The following is a 19,222-nucleotide window of genomic DNA, read 5'->3' on the forward strand; positions in this document are numbered from 1 at the left end:
AATCTATAAACAGCATTTTTCCCCAACTCTTTTTTTCTCCCCCACTCCGAATCCCGTTTTTTTCCCCCGAACATTCCTTTTTAATACAGTCACACACATACCTTCCCTTCAATTTCTTTCTTTCTTTCCCAATTTCTACAAGAGTAACTAAGAGAAAATAGTGTCTCCAAAATGTACTTACGGGTCCGAACGCTGTTTCTTAATATCCGCTGCTGCTAAGTCTTTGCACTGGGCCACAAAGACATGCAACTCCTTCAGTGAGTCCACGTAGTCGATGGCAAACTGGATGCTTCCTTTCACTTCCAGATTGCCAAAGTCTCCACTATAAACACTCATCACACTGCCGCTGACCTGAAAGCGCGGGAAAACACGTGGTGTCTGTGTCTGTCTCACTCTCGAATCCAGCGCAAGGATTACATGGGTGTAATCTTTGCTTGCCAGTATTTCTCTAGTTTGCATATAAAAGCAGCTAATTTAATGTGGCATTAAAAAAGCATACCAACACAGACAACCTGACATGATATACATGACATGATGACTGGTGGTTAACAAAAACTGCCTGTAAGAGACATGGATGAAAAGTATGAAATGCAAAGTTATTTAGATACTGACTCATTTCAAAACAGGGTGATTTTATAGTAGGGGGCACTCAGAGTCCCATTTTTAGGCATGCTTAGAATTTAAAATGTTAAATAAAGAGGATGTGAGAAGCCCCAGGGCACACAAATCACAGTGACACTTTGCTCTATCAAATTTCCAAGGCACTAAAAAGGAATTTTACTATGTTACCCATCCACTGCCTCTAAGAAAATGCTTACTGAGCCATACACTTTTAGAGGTCAGGAAGGGTAGAAAATGGATGATTGATGAAGGAAGTTTAAAACCTTCCCAAGGCCATACATTTGATTGTTATCAGCAGAAATTCAATTTAAATAGATTTTTTTTAAAAGAGTTTGAAAAAATGCAAGGCCAGTAAGAATTTAAGCACAGATTTATCATTCATTTAGCATATCTGATGAGATCTGTGCATGTATATACAGATCATAGATATTTGGATAAATGTATATAGATATATTTACATATATATATATATATATATATATATATTTCTATACACATGCTACATGCACACAAAACTATCTCACTTCTATATAAAGTCAAATTCTCCAAATCAAATCTGAGTAACTATACTCAGGGAGCTTCCTTTGGAAAATTCCATTCTGAATCCTTCCATGAGGCCAAGAATCACCTTTCCTTTTAATGTGAATCAGTACTTTTAGTCGTCAGAATAAATGACTTGCTAAAAGAGGTACAATTCTATACCTGCAAAGAGTACATCAAATCATGTCTGATAAAAGCAGACTTTGTAATAGTTACCCCATTCACCGCCCAGAGAAGTTTAGTGGTTCATCTTGTTGATAATTTAGGTTTATTTTTGAAGTACTTAACATCCAAAACAAACCGTATTTGTTTATCTCGGATATGAATTGTCTTGTGATTAAAAAAAGAGAAGAAAAGAAGATGTAGCTAGCCAGAAGCTAATTGTGGGTTAGATAAAAAACAAACCTCTCACGCCCCTGGAATCTGAGAAATATAACAAAAGGCCATTTTGCAGGAGCGTGGCAGAGCAAGGTTGGCAGAAGCAGAGGGATATTAACACAAAGCCTTTGTTTACATACAGAAGACAAGGACGTCATGCCAGAGGAGCTGCTAAGATTGGTTAAAGAGCTTGGGCTCTTCTTGTGTCTGCTGAGCTGGTAACTGCCTTCTGATGCTGTATCTGTCTCTCTGTCATCACTCTACAAAACATCATATAATACAAAATTCAAATTCAGAAAGAGTCAAGATCAAGATCTTAGTTTAGATAAAGATAATAGCTTGCTATCCCACTCATGTATGACATTTTCCAAGGTCAAAGGACAGCAGTGCTAACTGCCAAGGAATGGGATTCAAGATGGGGTGGGTGGTCTACCCAGGATCTCACTTAAGCAGGAGAGCAGTGTTTAGCTACTGAAACAGCAAAGTGATTTTTTTTTTCACCAGCAAGTTGGCCCCCAGGTGCTACAGAAGATAGCATATTGTGAGCTTTCTTGGCTTTCTCTTAATATTATACATTTATATTGCTTGGCAAACTTTTTTGCTACATATGAGAAATTATCTTTACCTAGACAATAAAAGGTCTAATATTTACCCTTAAATCATAAAATGTCATGCCTAATTCCTCTCGGTAACATAGGCTTAACTTCCCTAAAAATCAAATCTTTTACTTGAGACACTATTAAACTAGGGAAAACAATTCTAATCTGATCTGTGTTTCAAGTTTTTCATATATGCATGTATGTGTATACACACACACACACACATATGTGAACTGAACAGATATGTAATTTTAAACCACCTCTTAGGTATTCCTATAGAGTTACTGTGCTTATCTTTTTTGTTGCTACAGGGAGGTATATTGAATTATACATTCTACCCACATTGTATTTTAACAATTTTTAAAAAATGGCAGTAAGGTATTTATTTTAAATATGTCCCTGGAAATATTTACCTGGGTCAAGAAAGAAAAAGTGGTGATAATAAATTTTATTATGTTTAGATCTATAGTTTATTAGATGGTAGCTTTAAGGATCTGTGAGTCAGAAGGAGCTCCTTTTGGGGTTAGAGAGTTTATGGAGCAGTTCAGTGGCTCCTGGGGTTAGGGAAACACCTTTACAAAGGAGTGGTTAGTTCATGCCAACATATTCCAGGGCCATGCAAATACATGTCAATGTAACAGATGCCAATCCTAATGCAGATTAAGAAAGGAGTTAAAAAAATAATGATTTATGTGGATAAGAAAAGAATCCTTCCTCAAGGATGAAAAAATCCACACCTTTTTAATGTTTCTATTATCACACTCCCTCCCCACATGCTTAGAGACCGTTTCCCTCTATCACAGCCATAATACATTCTACCTGGTACATCAGATCATTAGTGATTATTGGAAGGACAGGACCTTGTATTGATGACTTGTAACACTGATTTTCACAAAGTTGGCACTCAACAAATGTGACTGATGGTAAGCCTCAAAGGGACAGTGGGTGAAGAAGCAAAGTCTGACTTTATCCCACTTTCTTTAACATTCAGTCCAACCCCAAATACTTTGAAAGGTTAAAACAATACAGCTTAATTTGGCATCTCTGATCCACAAACTATTTGGACTATCTTTTGCATGGAGCAATGAGGCAGCAGGTTAAAACTGAAAGAAGGAGAAAAAACAATCAGCAACTGGTATCATTTGCCTCTCAGATTATGAGATGTTTTATTCATATGACCAGCCAAGACCAAAGCACATCTACAAAGGTATAACGCCACAGGAACCCCATGAGGTACCTATGCTGGCTTCTAGCTCATGAGCTTGTTTCAAAGAATGAGTGCTTCTCCAAAGCAACTATAATGTGGGCTCTTAAGCACAGGGGTTGAATATTTTCTGGTACAGTTCACGGAAGGCTCAAGTGTAGACAGAAGGGTTCCCTGGAGGTTGGGGAGGAGGGATGTAATTTGTATGTTTTCAGAGCTTTCCTTACATTCCATCTACTAAGAGAAAGGATGAAGTTTCTATTTCATCATGAAAAATCAGACCAAAACTGCAAACAGCAACAGCAAGCATTAAGGTACTACGTGTCAGCACTGCACTGCATGTTTTCCCGGCATTATCTCACTGACTCCTTACAGTCTAATGAGTTAGGTACTGGAAAGTGCTCAGGGAAGTTAAGGAAATTGTTCACAACCACATAGCAAATCAGCAGCATAACTAGGGGTGGGAGTGTCTAACATCAAACCTCAGACTCCTAACTACCTGACTGCAAAACATGGAATCTTAGTTAAGTCAAAGAACCTGAGTTAAAATCCTAGCTCTACTTTTTAGTAGCTGTTGAATTTGGGGAAAGGCTCTGTGAGGCTCTTTCTCCTTGTATAAAATGGAAAAATTTGTACCTATCACATTTTGTTAGTAAGAGTTAAAGATATCAGAGTGCCTGGTACTCACTATGAATTAAATGAATAACAGATAATAGTCATGTTCTTATTTGAAACAGAAGGGATAGTAGTTAATAGCATGAAGGTCAGATCTGGACTCCACTCCTGGGTTCAGCCCCTTTCTAGCTGAGTGAGGTTGCCTGATCTCTCCTAATCTCAGTTTGCTCATCTGTAATATCTGGGGATAGTGATGGTGCCCACCTTCCAGGGTTACTGGAGGATTAAATGAGATAATGTATATAAAGTGCCTACACCTGGTTGATATCCTTAAAGTTTTCCATGTCATTGATACTCTGTAATTTTAACATACGCTTTCAAGCTAGTCATGCTATCTAGACTAAGCTTTCACAAATGAACTGTACTCTAAAGTACAGAGAAGTTCATGCCAACATTTTTCTGCCTGAATTCCTTATTTTGAAACAAAAGTCACATTCCCTGTATGCAATCTGGCTTCACCACCAAAAAGTTACTGTATGAGTCAAATGAGATATGCTTGCCTTGTTCCAGGACCAAAAACACTACGTCCATTGACAGGAGAGGCAAAGGTCACCCCTGCGGCCTCTTAGGTCTCCGCTATGGCTTAATGCAAACACACCAACCTTGGCATAGCAAATCCACTTATTTGGTTCCATTTTTCGGAAGGTACAAAAGACAAACTTGCCTCATCTTGGAGAAATGCTGGAACAGACTTGCTCATCCTTTTGAGTTTGTCAGGGTGGGAAAACTGATTATCAGGCTGTGAAGACACTGTGGAAACTAAACAGCAGCATTTCCATTCAAAATTATCCTCACAATTGTCAGACAAACATAAGGCATACGTTGAAAACACACTTTTTTCCATCTATGAACAGAGACGTTTTTGTAAAATGGTTAAAGGCACAGTAGTTCACATGCACAGGACCGTAGGGTAAGCAACATGCAATCTTCATAAATTATAGAGAGAGAACTAGCAAGGAGTTGAACCAAACAGAAAACAGAACTTAAAAACCACTAGGTTTTATTGGACCAGAGAACTGGATTTGAATTATACTGAAATATACCACTAAGATGAATTGGTTTTAATTTACATTTTTTCACAGTAGATCTTTGAACCACAAGATCTATACTTTATTGGTTCATCTCCTTGAGATATATTTTTTAACATGCTGCAGGCTGAAAAACTATTTCATTGAATAGCAAGGATCTTTGTACACAACTCAGTCATAAAAGTGTCCTGGCTATTGATGTCTAAAAGGAGGTTGGATTCCTTGGTGATTGTTGGGATTACTGTAAGAGTATTTCTCCCTCAGAATCATAAGAGACTACGGTTTCAAAATTAATTATTTTCTGAAAATAGAAATTATTTAGCTATCTGTCAATCCAGATAACTTTCAACAGTGATATCCAAAGGCCATGTATGAATGACTCAGGTTAAGATATTCTAAGAATTTAATATGAAAATGTAGCACATGGTTTCTTTTTGATACAGTAAGTATATATGTGGAAGTCACAACAAGATGATGAATTCTCTTCCTAATATGTTTAACTCTAGTTAGAAAACTTTTCTTCTTCTTAGTCTAAGAATGGGAGAAGGCAATGGCACCCCACTCCAGTACTCTTGCCTGGAAAATCCCATGGACGGAGGAGCCTGGTAGGCTGCAGTCCATGGGGTCGCTAAGAGTCGGACACGACTGAGCAACTTCACTTTCACTTTTCACTTTCCTATTAAATCTGTATTTCAGGGTAACCAAATATTTGACTCGGAGAAGGAAATGGCAACTCACTCCAATGTTCTTGCCTGGAGAATCCCAGGGACGGGGGAGCCTGGTGCGCTGCCGTCTATGGGGTCGCACAGAGTCGGACACAACTGAAGCAACTTAGCAGTAGCAGCATCAGCAGTCTAAGAATGACAATGTCTAAGCTTTTCTTATGGTGAATCAGAGCTTTTGTATTGAATGACTTAATATTTTTCAAGGCACTCAGAACAGTGCTATATGTGTTACATATATTAGGCTCTATATATGTCTTTGCTAAACAAGTAAATATCTGATAGGAAATCTTTAAATTATCTTTTCCATGTGACATAAATATACTGGTTTGACTTTCTCATTGCAGAGATACGAGGAAAACAGATAAATAAAGATCAAATTATTTGTCTACATATAACTCAAAAGGCTCAAGTTTAGCCCTAAATATTAGGTACATTTATCATTAGTTAAAAGAAATCTAATAAAGGAAAATGGAAACTTGAACTATTAAATATTTGCTTATCACATAATAGCTCTCACCTAGTTTTAGGCTCACAAATGCATCAAAATATATTTATGTTGTCTTACAAGATGATAACCTGCTTTAATTACTTCCCATGGTGCGTATTTGAGTGACTTATACTGAATAGTATAAGATCAGGTCCTACAAGGGCAAAGGATAGCCCAATGAGTATGCAAAACTTTCTTATAACATTGCTCCGTATTATTTTCAAAGTATATATTTACTACTCAAATGTAGTCAGTTTAGTAATATGTTTACTGGGCTTTAGTTATTTGTGTTTTGACCATGCATTTCATTTTGTTTTATGGTAAGAACACACTCTTCACTAAAGAAAAGGAATAACCCCAGCCCAGGCATTAAAAGTCATCTTGGAAAATACCACAAAAAAAGGGAATTTAACTTATCTAGAATTTAGCACTGATTAGCCTCTTTGCCTTGACCAAAAACTCAGCTAATTAGGAGGTCACAAATGAAGACACAGATATATAGGCACACATCATCCATGTCTATGCTTTGTTTTCACTCCTCAGGCTAAATGTTGAATAAAACATACAAAGATAAACTAAGATGCCCAAACTTAAGTATCCAGTTGCGGGTAAAACAGCAACTGGAAAAGCCTCTTTACCCGACACCCCTGAGAGACAGAAGTCTGGTTGTCTCTGCGGCAGCCAGACAGAGAACACACACCAATGGCTGAAGCCTGGACGGCCTTATTTCCTAGGTCATGTGCCAAGGCTCAGCGCCTTCATCTCTGGCAGGAGAACCTCATGAGCAGAGTTTCAGATTTCAGATGAGAAGTCACTGTTTTCAAGCATCAGCACTTTTCCTCTATCTAATGGCTCCTTCCTTTGGCAACGCTTCTCTTTAAGAACCATTAGCACATCCAATGACTGTTGGGAAACTTATTAAAAATCCTATGGGCCGGTAGGTGTATCTTCATCACTCCAACGCCTAGGATTTTGAAACCACCTCTGAAAAGGGATGCCAAGAAGACACACAAACATATCTTCATTCTTTGCTAGTCCCCACAAACCCCTTTTTAATGCACTATTTGTACTCAAGACGATAGTCACAGTTAAGAACAAGTCTTAAGAGTGAACAGAAAACAGTGAATAACTGTTATCTTCCCCTGGTGGTGGATACTAATTAGTTGATGCATATGAGCTACCATAACTATACATACATTTTTCTTTTTTAAAATGGAAACATAGTTGACATACAGTATTATATTAGTTTCAGGTGTGCTACCTAGTAATTGGACATTTGCATACATTATGAAATGATTACCATAACGCTAGTAACTATTTGTCCCCAATGTTATTACAATATTATTGACCATATTCCTTACACTGTATATTACATTCCCATGATTTATTTTTTATGTTAATCCCCTGCACATTTTCACCCCATCATGACCCCCAACAAACACCCATTTGTTCTCTGTATCTTTGAGTCTGCATGTTGTTTTTCGTTTTTTAAGATTCCACATATACGTGAGATCACATTTATGTCTTTCTCTGACTTATTTCACTTAGCATAAAGCCCTCTAGATCCATCCATGTTGCCATGTGCATTCACTACTTAAGATTCAGAGGTTCACTTGCCTTATGTATTGAACTATACTATTTTAGTTTTGAACCTCAGAGCTTAAACCCTGGGCATTAAAAAAATTGCTTCTATAGATAATGTAGACAGGCATACACAGCCATACTACATACTAATTGTCAAAGTACAGTCTTTTCCTAGGTCCAAATACATTATAAATTGTTTGCTGTCTATAGTGTTTTTTAGAGGCCATAAGAGATCCAGTACTCCAGACCATACTGCCAAGTGATATCATTTTAAGTAAAGACTCAAAGAGCAGGGAGACTGGCAAAAGCATAATAGTATTCAGCAATAATGTGTGTATATATAACGCATACATATATAATTTTAAAAATATATAACTATCCCTCCGTAGAATCATGAATTAACACAGAGTAGTAAAATACTTTTAATAAATAAAACCCTTGTCAGAATGAAATAGTTTTGTAAGCTGTAAGAATTTAGTACAATAATAAATGCTGCATTATTAATGGGGTTAGTTATTTCAGTACATTTAACACCATGTAAAGTGGCAACATTTAGTCATTTGTGAGAAAGATCCTGCTACTCACTTCCTGGAATGCATTCATTTGTGTCTGGTTCCTGATCTGCTTTTTGATCTACTCAGAAGAGCAACATTGAGAATAAATACCATTTTAACAGAAAGATTAAAGAGACATGAAAGTAATGCTCAAATGTCAGTTTCACAACTAAGACTGCAGAATACATCTGACAGGTTTTCAGCCTGCTTTCATCCATTCCCCAATGCAATTCTTCCTTAGCCTCTTTGAGGTCTCCTGTTCAACTAAAAATCCAACATCCAGCATACACGTTCAGTGTCTTTCCTTACTCATTAAGCCATGGCATGGAAAACAAAAGGAGCACTGGGCTAGGAGTGAAGCTGAGGTTCCCATCCTCACCCTCTCACTGACTGACTAGCTACAAAAGCTCAGACAGATCACCTCCTTTCTCTGAGCTTTTCTCATCTGTAAAATGAAGATAAAAATCGCTGCCCCACCTACTTCAATGAAATGGTTATCAACATAAAAGACAAAACCATTACACAAAAGTAAGGAATGACCTTTGAGGACCTCTGTTGCTTCATCTTATACGAGAAAGCTCAGCTAACATACATTTTTATTATTATAGTGAAAGCAACTTAGAAAACAAAATTCTAGCATACAAGTATAAATTACATATTTGAATAAATGCTGAACCATAAACAGACTCATTTCCATTCTTGCCCCCACGATTACCCTATTCATTTTATAACTGAACCAAGTATAATGCCTGATCCATAGACAAGCTGCAAGAACTTCTGGCTCCTTAATATTCAGAATCAGTCAATTTCACCCTTGGTCTATACTTGGTTATTGACGTAAGCAGAGGCGAGATACCCAGTCTTGTTCTGGAACCCTTTCCTTTGATCTTAAATCTTTACCACTTAAATCTAGAGAGATCTATATGCTGACTTGAAAATCAAATACAGGATTAACTTAACCCAGGAACCCATGCCACTCTCCCTGTCTTCACAAGGAGTTCTGCAAGTCAGAGTAGCAAAAATCTGCTCATGCTCATAGAAATACGATTTCCTATTTTTAGAAACCCTTGCTTCCCAAGGGTCTCTGATGAGATCTTCATACCAGTATCACTAGCAGAAACCTTAAGAATACGAACAGTATTAAATGCACCAAGTCAGAACCATTTTATAACAACTTAGGCACTATTCATCACATAGTGACAAGTGACGTTCTTCTATTTATCCCAATAGCTGTGCCCCGGTGACCGCCCAAACCACCCCAGAACCTAACACACAGACAGACATGCAAATACATAAAGATATTTACCATCTTCAGCACTACGTACTAATTCTTCTGGCAGATTATCTACTTTGGCTTGATCTGTGCAGGAGAAATTAACAAATGGTTAACACGACTGACCCTTGGCGAGCAAGAACAATGAGATTGTCCCTGGAAGCCCCTGGAGTTGGAAGCAATTAGTCAAGATGCCGTGTGAGGGGTGCAACCAAGATGTCTTCCCCAAAATACTTTCTCTTTAGATTAGCTACTCGAGCCAGTGCCATAGCGGGAGCTCCCATTTCAGCCCCGATGCAGCTTACATCAGCACACTGCTGCACACGGACTCCCAAGGGTTAGAGGGTTAGCTCAGAGCAAGCAATCGGCCGGCAGCAGGAGAAAGCACGGGGCTGCAACAGCCTCTTTATTCTTCTGGAAAGGGTAAGATGCTAGCCATGACTAACACCTTCCCAAACCCACGGTCATTAACAAATATTTCTGGGCGTGCATCATCATGTGTGCATGCCTCTGGGAGCCTTGCTTGGGAAGTCAACTGAAGAGATGTAAGTGGGGACCAGCTGCTAAGTGGAATCTTGGCAGGCTAGTGTGAGAGTGGGTATCGGTATTTGGAAGGGAGCGTGCAGGAATACCCGTCAGCTGATGGTGTTTTTTTTTTTTTTTAACCCTACACATTCCTGAGTACTTTAAAGCTGCACCATGGCAATAGCCCCATGTTTCTCAGGCTAGAGGTTTGCCAAATTGGACAATTGTTGCTGAAGTCTTTTTTTTTTCCCTTCGGGTCCATCACTAACATCAGAAAGGACAATTAGGGCTGAACAACAAAGGACTGGACTAGCCTTCTCTGGAAGCAATCAGGCGGATGTGGGGGGTTGGCCACCTGTTGAGGCTTTAGAGGGAATTCCTGCATTGGAGGGGGAGTTTGGAATGGTTGACCTTCAAGGTCCCTTCTAACCCTGAGATTCCAAGATCTTTGGTGGGGTGAGGGCTGCATTCCAAATTGGGAATACTGCCTTCACAGCCCTGAAAATCTCTGAATTTTAAGAACTGTTTAGTGGCATAGCTTGTTCTTTTTTCTTTTCCTTTTTAAAATCGGAAACTTTTCAGTGTCAACTGCAGATGCATAGAAATATCCCAAACATGAAAGTGATCAAGTTTTAATCATATGAGTTTGGCAGTGGTTAACTTGCACTTGATAAATTTCCTCATGACCATCTGTAATCCCAGGGGTACATCTTAGCTTAGAAAGAATAAGAACAAAACCCCTAGAAGTCACAGTCTCTAAATCTGTTTGTCAAACAGATTTATGCTTTATGTTACTAGTCTAGAAATCCTTCACCAATTAAAGCAGTGGGAAAGAGTGTGCCTGGAGTGTTGTATGTCAGGCAGTCTTTGAGCTTAAAGTTCCACTATCCAAAAGAAATGGGTGGACATAATGGATAAAAGAGAAAGCAAAGTCCCCGAAGCCAGGGATGAATTCATCTCCATATCATGCAAAAATTTATCAGACAAGCAGCAGTTATATGTAATACAATCACCTCATAAATGCTCTTGATAACAGCCTATTGATTTTGAGTCCTAGCTCTGCTGCATGGTATGAAGCAAATTACTTTACCTCTCTGAACTCTACTTACCTCATCTGTAAAATGGGGATAACAATTTGTGCCCCCCCCCAACATGTGGTTGCCTATGCCAATTACATGAGATCATGCACATAAAACGCTTAGCCACATCTTGCTACACAGTGCTAAATCAATGTCAGCTGTTACCACTAGAACCACAAGGTACCACAGTCTTTTACAACTCAGTGTTTGAAAGTGAATAAATATTCAAACTGGGATTCTTCAAGAAAACCTAGTGTACTTGTAACCAAACCTCATGTGTTATTTTAAAAGCGAAGTTCCAACCACTTTTGGCTGAGCCTGTTTAGCTCAGTTGGGAAAAGCTGTTCTCATCTGTTAACCCCTCCTTTAGGGGTTCAGGGTACAACAGCATGCAGTGAGGCCACAGAAGAGCACATAAGCATTTTTAAGCTTAGACCGGGGCACGGACAGTGGGGCACACTTTATTCTCACTTGATGAATCTGATGAAATATCTTCCAGACTTTTGGAAGGCATTTTCCTAGCAGCACTCCTTTCCAAAATTTTCAAAACAGGACTGGGTTCTTCTTCTGAACCTGTTACAAGACAAAACCGATGAATACTGCACAATACAAACGAAAAAAGAAAACAATCAAACTCTTAATAAATCAATGGACACTGAAATGGTAGGTTGAAAGGAGGTATTATGCCATAAGCCTCCATACTTTTATCCATTCTATGAGGCAGTCCACAGAAGAAAATAAAATTTCTTCACTAAAGAATATCAGTGCATGTGTATGCATGCTCAGTTGTATCCAACTCTTTGCTGCCCCACGGACTGTAGCTCATCAGGCTCCTCTGTCCATAGGATTTTCCAGGCAGGAATACTGGAGTGGGTTGCCATTTCCTCCTTCAGAGATTTTCCTGACCCAAGGATCAAACCCGCATCTCCTGTGTCTCCTGGATTGGCAGGTGGATTCTTTACCACTGAGCCACCAGGGAAGTCATTTTAAGAAATGACTTGTAAGCATAAGAAATATTTGTAAGCACAAATAATACAGAGACAAGATTAACATAATGACCGCAGTAACAGCAATGTGCTCTCTAAGTCTTCTACACCTCTATTTTAGGCACGTGATTTGTTCTGTTCTAAAATTTGAACCTTTCCCCTTCACTTCTAGCTTTTGAAGACAGCCACAAAATGGTTTTAGGAGCATTAAAATAATTAGCTGAAAACTATAGAAGGCAGGATTCAGATGTTTTAACATCTGTATATAATTGGGTACACAGATTGGTGAATTCTCCAGATCAACAAATATAGACTCTTTAGGTTTCATGAGCTACTGAGATTTCCATCAAAATGTTGGGTAATGACCTGAGGTGGTCAACTTTTTATTTTAACATAGAAAGTATTTTAAAGTGGGGGAGGTTGGTCTCTATTAACTACTAATGCCTTCATTTTATAAAAAAAAAATGAAAGGTATTTTAGGAACACAAGGAAAAAAGAAAAAGGGCATAACTGGAGAATAAGAACTGTTCTTTAAATGCATCTAATGTTATAAAATTTTTTCTCTAGACTGTCTTTAATTTTTCCATTTTGACAGTGAAAACTCCAACATGGATAAGCCTTGGTCTGAGTACTGTCACTCATCACTGTTATATTCTTCGTGCCTACAACAGTGGCAGGCAAGAGGCACTTAACATTGCTAAATCCATGAATGACTCCATTAATGAGTCAATCCACTTGGGAACAACTCTGGACAGTACTTTCCTGAAGTGCATCCCAGTTCTGCCCAATGTTAATAAGCATTCTCCAGTAAATGGATTCTAAGATGAATTAGATTTGGGATGCTCTGTGCTCAAATTTTAAAGTTTTCTTACTACGGACCTTCTCGGTGACTTTAATATGCTTTAAAAAAATGAATCATGTGCATATGAATCACATATAATTCACAATAAAATATGAATCATGTGCATAATCTCTCAGCATTCCCTCCTCTCTTTATTAAAGGAACATACTGAGGTACTGGCTGGTTAAGAGCTCAGCCACAAGTCAAACATATTCGGCTGCTCATCAAAATTGGGGTTCTTCCCTAATTTGGGGAAGGTTCTTCCCTACTGTCACTCCACCCAACTCATTTACTTAAAAATAATTATTTAGGTTAGAAGTTAGAAAACTATGCCTCCCAGGTGGCTCAGTGGTAAGGAATCTGCCTGCCAATACCAGAGACGAAAGATATGCAGGTTCGATCCCTAGGTTGGGAAAGATTCCCTGGAGGAGGAAATGGCAACCCACTCGAGTATTCTTGCCTGGAAAATCTCATGGACAGAGGAGCCTGGTAGGCTACAGTCCATGGGGTCACAAAAGAGTCAGACATGACTGAACACACACACACGCTGTGCACCATTTTATACCTCCTACTTGGCTTTAAAATCTCTGGGCTCTGTCTGGGTAATCATTTATATTGATTATTTATTTTTTAGATAGGTTTGTTGTTGTTCAATCAGTTATGCTGGTATACTTAAACATAGCTATACACTTTCAGGAACAGTCTTCAAAGTGAAGTGTAAATTTACAAGCCCTTCACCTCATATAGGCCCATTTACCCTAGTAACTCATGGGGTAGCTTAGTTAAGTCTACTTCAATAAGTTTAAGATGCTGACTTATACTCTTGCAGAGACTGGTATTTTCCTTTTCCCACCAGTTACAAATATTAAAGAGGCTTCAGCTTCATTAACTAGGATTATAGGTGGATCCTCTGGTCAGTTTTCAGTAAGAGACCCTCTGGCTATTTGCAAAGGAACCCAAATCTCACAAATGAGCCACTCAGTGAAGCTCATGTGTTCTTACTGAGACCGAAGGGAGCTAGGAAATGACACATTCTACTAATTTTCTACTGAGGAAGGTGATCAACACTAGTTGTTGTGCAACTTTGGTTAAAATGTTCCAGCCGGGGAGCATCCTTTATTATTTCATCACTCTAACCAGGTGACTTCTAATCCCTATTTGTTCCTGGCTTTCTCTCCTAAAATAGTCAGGTTGCTCCAAAGAGCAAACTGAGACAAGCCCTTTCTTTGGGAGCCTGGCTGAAACCAGTATCTCAAGTCCACTTAGATGACTATGGTAATTGATGAAGATCTTCTCCACTCAGCTAAGGCTGGAGCCAAAGAAATGCACAGGCCAGGCCCTTAGGTGGGGTCAGGTGAAGTCATCACACTGAGTCAGCGCCTAGGAGGCAGGATTCTGCAGGTGATGGGAAACGGGAGGGAGAGAGCAGCAAAAAAAGAGAAAACGAAAAAACAAACCCCACAACAGTTCTGAGGGCAAGTTCCAGCCCTGCACCTTGCTCCTGGTACTCAGCCACCACTGTGGAAACATGTTGCTCCTAAGAGGGCAATCTTTGCCCACTTGCGGCACTTTCTTGCCACAAATCTTACTGGAGCCTGCTGCGTGGACTGCCGATTAGGAAATCCTAATTCTTTCCAAGAGGAAACCTCGCTTGGATGTCTCAGAGGTACTCTCTAAACCCCAAAAGTTCTTTAAAACACATCTTTGGAATCTGAAAATTCTATCATTGATCAGTGAGTATAAAATCAGATTCTGAAACACTGCCTGATGGGTAACACTATGTCTATGTAACTCATTTGATTAAAGAATATAACAGGAAATGTAGATTTTTAATAAGAAAATCTAGGGAGAACTGAAGTACAAAGACGAATTTAGCACCATTTGGGATTATCAAATTAATCCCACTTTGAAAAACTATATCATCCTTTATGTCAGCATTACATAAATCAACTCATTAACCAATCAGCAAAAAACTTCAAAATGCTCACTGGAGGTGTTTCTCCAGCTTTTTGCATTAGAACCAATGTTTCTGTCTGAAAAATCAGAGTCAGAGAAACCTTTTTCTTCCTTTTTCTCTAGTCTCTTAAACGGTGATGCCAGAATCAATTCAACTTGACTTGTTTTTGCAGAGTTTTCTTTGTCAGGAGAGGAATGGGTTGCCTATTTCTGGGCACGTTAATTGCTTCAGGAGCCTCTCTGAAACCAGGCTCCTGAAAAGCCCTTTCTCAAACCACTGCAACCTCACTTTCACTATCCCTCTCCTCTGGGGGGTTTATAGTTTCTGTGGTCCCCACTTCATGGCCCACGGAAAGTTGTGAGGCTCCAGGGATCTCAACCCCAGTTTCAGAACCACAGAGATCTGATAAGCCAGTCACAGCTTTGTCTCTCCCAACACTCTATCACATTGGTTGACTTGAGATTTGAAAACATTACTCTTACATTTGATTTCCAAGGCCTCTGAGGCTGACCAGTAAAAAGGGGGCACTCTCCCCCAAAACCTGGCCTGCTTTGACTCTAATGGCTCCTTCTCAGGACTTTCTTCCTTCACTGACACTTGGGGCTGATAAGAAGGACCGTTAGATGTTTAAGGAGTCTCTCCAAACCAATATCAAAAGCACTCTCAGTAGCTGATGGAGCCTCAGACTTTTCTACTGTCTCTCTTATTTCCTTAGGATGGAATTCAGAAGCAGCTTGCCTGGGCACCTCAGTAATACCTGTTAACTCTGACGAATAAAGACCCCTTGTATCACAGTCATATTTTGTGCAAGGGCTTTCAGTTGTTTCCTTCAGTAGTTCTTCTAAGGCAACACTGAATTCAAGGAGCTCTGAGTTAGGCTGAATAATCGTTTCCCTCACAATTTCTGTCACTTCCTGAGGTAACTCTTTGCCATACTGAGCAACAGTAGAAACAAATGAGCTAAGGGTTTGGTCTGATGGAGATGCCTGGGCAGCTAAATAAGATCCCATTTTATGAGTTTCATCAGAAACTACATTGAAGGAATACAAATCCTTTCTGTCTGAAGCTATGCTGTCCATTGTTGTCTGTGGTGGGATAACTCCCAGAGAATTTGGGGCACTACTTTCTACCTGTACGCCTTTAGGAAATTCTATTTTTACTTCTCCAGAAACTACTTCCAGCACAGCTGGATAACTCAACCAAGCTTCTGTAAATAACTTTTGTAATATAGCTTTTACATCATTCAATGCAGGTCTGGGTGGAAGAATAACTTTTTCTATAGTCTCTGAAACTTCCCTTTGAGAAAGCAGTGTCTTATTCTGAGGAGAAGGATGGGCAAGCCTGGGAGAAGGCATATCTTGGGGAGAGTGGACCACATCCCCGGAAGAACCCTTTCTGTGGCAACAGGAAGGTTGATCCAGGGGATGAGAGCCTTCTGCAGCTGTCTGCAACAAGTTCTCTGGGTTCAGCTGGCACTCACCACTTTGAGCTTCCTGGGAGAGAGTGCTATTTCCCCAAGTTTCTGTCCCCTCTGGAAAAGAAGCCATTTTCTCTCTCTCATCGGCTGACGTGTTCTGACTCTGCTCTATCCTGTTTTCATCAACGCTACTCTCTTCAGACTCTGAGCTGATCCCAGTGGTGGTGGGTTCACATTTGGTTTGCAAGGGAGAGGGTGGGCTTCCAGTTGCTTCCTTCAGGAGTTTGTCCAGACTAGCAGTCAAAGTGTTCAAATAGGCCTTTGGAGGAGCTACTGTTTTGTCTATATGCTCATTACTGATCTCTTTAGGCCTTTTGGCTTCTTCCTCAGGAGCAGCAAAATCTGTCTCCTGAGGCCATGTCCTATTTTCAGAAACATCTGGTTCAAACACTTGTTTTTCCTGAACGTTTCCACCAGAAGGCTGGAGGACTGGTGACGAGGCTTCGAAAAGCAGCTTCTGTAAGCTGTCATTAAGCGTGTCTTTGTAGTCTTTAGATGAAACACTTGTTTTCACAATGGATTCTTGAATCTCTTCGAGCTCTTGGTCAGAGTCATCGTTTTCTCCCTTGAACATTGGGGTAACAAAGCATTCAGTATTTTTCCCCATGTTTTCCTTTGATGACTCATATCTTGGCAACTGATGAGTGGACTTTCTGGGTGGTCTCCATGGAAATGTGGTGTCATCTGGCAACACCTGGAGTGTGCCCTTTGAATTTAATTTCTCTATTTCCTCTCTTGCCGGAATTTCTTTCTGGTCTCGAAGCATCTCTCTCTCATGGGTACTGTTTCCTGATGATGTCACATCACTGAATTCTTTGTGTTTCTGACTATTAAAAAGCACAGAATTTTTTTGGCTTATTGTGGTAGTATTCTTCTCAATATTATCTTGACAGTTTGGATTGGCACCTAAGTCCCAAAACCTTCTCAAATTCTCAAATTGAGAGTGATTATAGACTTGTTCTGTATTGGGTTCATTGATTCTTTCTTGTAAGGACATAACTTTAAAGTTGGGATTCCGTTCACCAATTAGAGATCTGTCTTTCTCCAAAGAGGTATGCATTTCAATCCCGACATTTGAAGGATGATGCAATGGTGGGAAAGTAATGTCCTTTTCAGAATGCAAACTGTCTGTCACTGGTAATCTTTTTACAGGCTCAGTTGTCTTATTCTGAAAGAGAGACACTGTGCCTGACTGGTCAGCTGAAGGATCATTTTTGGATGGACCTGATATTTGGGGCCTGGTCTCTTTAGGTTTCTTTGAGGAGTAAAAACCGGAGACATGGGCTGCTTGGCCATCGTTATCTAGGATTACTTGTTTGGCAGTGACTTGAGTATTACATTTACCACGGCTCATAGGCAAACTGTCCATGGACATCACAGGCTGACGTGCTTTAGCAGAAGGTCGTTCCTGACTGAATGGAGGTGGGGGTTCTTTATGAATGGCAGCTTTTGTACTTTCCCAAAAGGATATTCTGTCGCTCACTCTCTTGTATTTCTCTCTTTGTACTCGGTTCTGGGGAACCTCACTAGCTTCTGGTACCTGGACCTCAAGCTTCTTCCAAGGAGATACGCCGCTGGCAGCCCCAGGTGGTGACTCAATATTCTCTGGTTCTAAAGAAGATTTTAGGATGGAAGTATCTCTTCCTTTGCTCTCGCTCTCTGCCTTTGCGTGGGCTTTCAAACTTGGCTCTTGGATAATTGTGGAAGAGTCAAAATTTACTTCTGACTTTCTTATATTTTTTTCATAAACACGAAGCTGGGGTTCTTCTTCACCTAAGCTGCCAGCATCCTTAATATTGCATAGAACTTGGTCTTCTGCATGAGGTCCTTTGTGAACACTGTAGGAACAGTTATTGGCTGGAATAAGTACCCCAACTGCTTTCCCTATGTTTTTTGAACCTTGGCTATAGTCTTTAGTTTTACTCTCTTGATTTGGACTGTAGATTTCAAATGGTTGCAACATGCCCAGACTTTCCTTGCCTTGTGGGAACAAATTAATAGATCTGGGTTTGATGTGCACATTGTTATCTTGGCAATTTCCAGAAGGCAGCATATGTTCCTCTACCTGGAATGTTGAATCAGGTCCCACAGGTGTCAATTCAACTTTGGTGGGTAGTAGAGCAATCAAACCATTTCCTTCTTGACTGGCGTCCTCTGTCACCAAGGCAACAGCGATCTGTGGCTTGGAGTCTGGTTTTTCTTTGGGCTCTATGTCTTGGGGATATTGCAGAGATGCCACACTGTCATCTGAATAAGAGCTTCGGTTAAACCAGTCTAGGACTTTAGATATGGAATCATCAGTTGTCCTCCTTATCTCAGTGGCATATGGACCAGAATGTGAGGACGTCTTAGCTCTTAGGGCCTGGAGTAGATGGGGCTTACCTTGCTGATGGTCTCTAGAACTGCAGTCTGGCACCTGAGATGACTCGGGCTCAGTGCAAGACAGTTCATCTGCAACACAGAAATGCTCTTCTAAATAAGAAAAGAGAACGCTTCAAGAATTGTCATGCAATCACTTTACCTTCTAAACAGGCACTCTGTATTTACATTTGCTCCACCATCAGTTGTTTACATCAGCATTTATCAGGAGTTATAATACAAACCATCCTAATTAAGGTATTCTACCAAAGATGCCCTATAATAGTAAAATACAGGCCCCTGGAATTATAAGGGGAATTTCTTACAAGCG

The 19,222-nt window shown here is 39.8% G+C and overlaps 1 protein-coding gene and 1 pseudogene across 22 annotated transcripts in view; both read right to left on the reverse strand.

Moving 5' to 3' along the window:
* Positions 1-19,222, reverse strand: part of LOC147342538 (synaptotagmin-like protein 2) — a 141,581-nt gene that overhangs the window by 12,007 nt on the left and 110,352 nt on the right. For 9 of the 22 annotated variants that reach the window (XM_086384667.1, XM_086384666.1, XM_086384663.1 and 6 more), the window contains 7 exons: positions 16,537-18,984; positions 11,744-11,845; positions 9,702-9,755; positions 8,427-8,474; positions 4,682-4,776; positions 1,680-1,799; positions 182-351 (listed from right to left, as the gene is read on the reverse strand). In XM_086384667.1, coding sequence (XP_086240793.1) covers positions 182-351; positions 1,680-1,799; positions 4,682-4,776; positions 8,427-8,474; positions 9,702-9,755; positions 11,744-11,845; positions 16,537-18,984 — 3,037 coding nt within the window. Of the gene's footprint in view, positions 1-181; positions 352-1,679; positions 1,800-4,681; positions 4,777-5,783; positions 5,900-7,086; positions 7,242-8,426; positions 8,475-9,701; positions 9,756-11,743; positions 11,846-16,536; positions 18,985-19,222 lie in introns of those variants that run through there. The other 13 variants (XM_086384674.1, XM_086384675.1, XM_086384680.1 and 10 more) reach the window with 11 other exon arrangements.
* On the reverse strand, positions 14,930-16,530 carry LOC147342539 (uncharacterized; annotated as a pseudogene).

The sequence above is a fragment of the Bos grunniens genome, chromosome 29, assembly GCF_055505025.1.
Source record: "Bos grunniens cultivar Pamir isolate PY7600 chromosome 29, Bosgru_T2T1.0, whole genome shotgun sequence".
In the NCBI taxonomy this organism is placed as follows: Eukaryota; Metazoa; Chordata; class Mammalia; order Artiodactyla; family Bovidae; genus Bos; species Bos grunniens.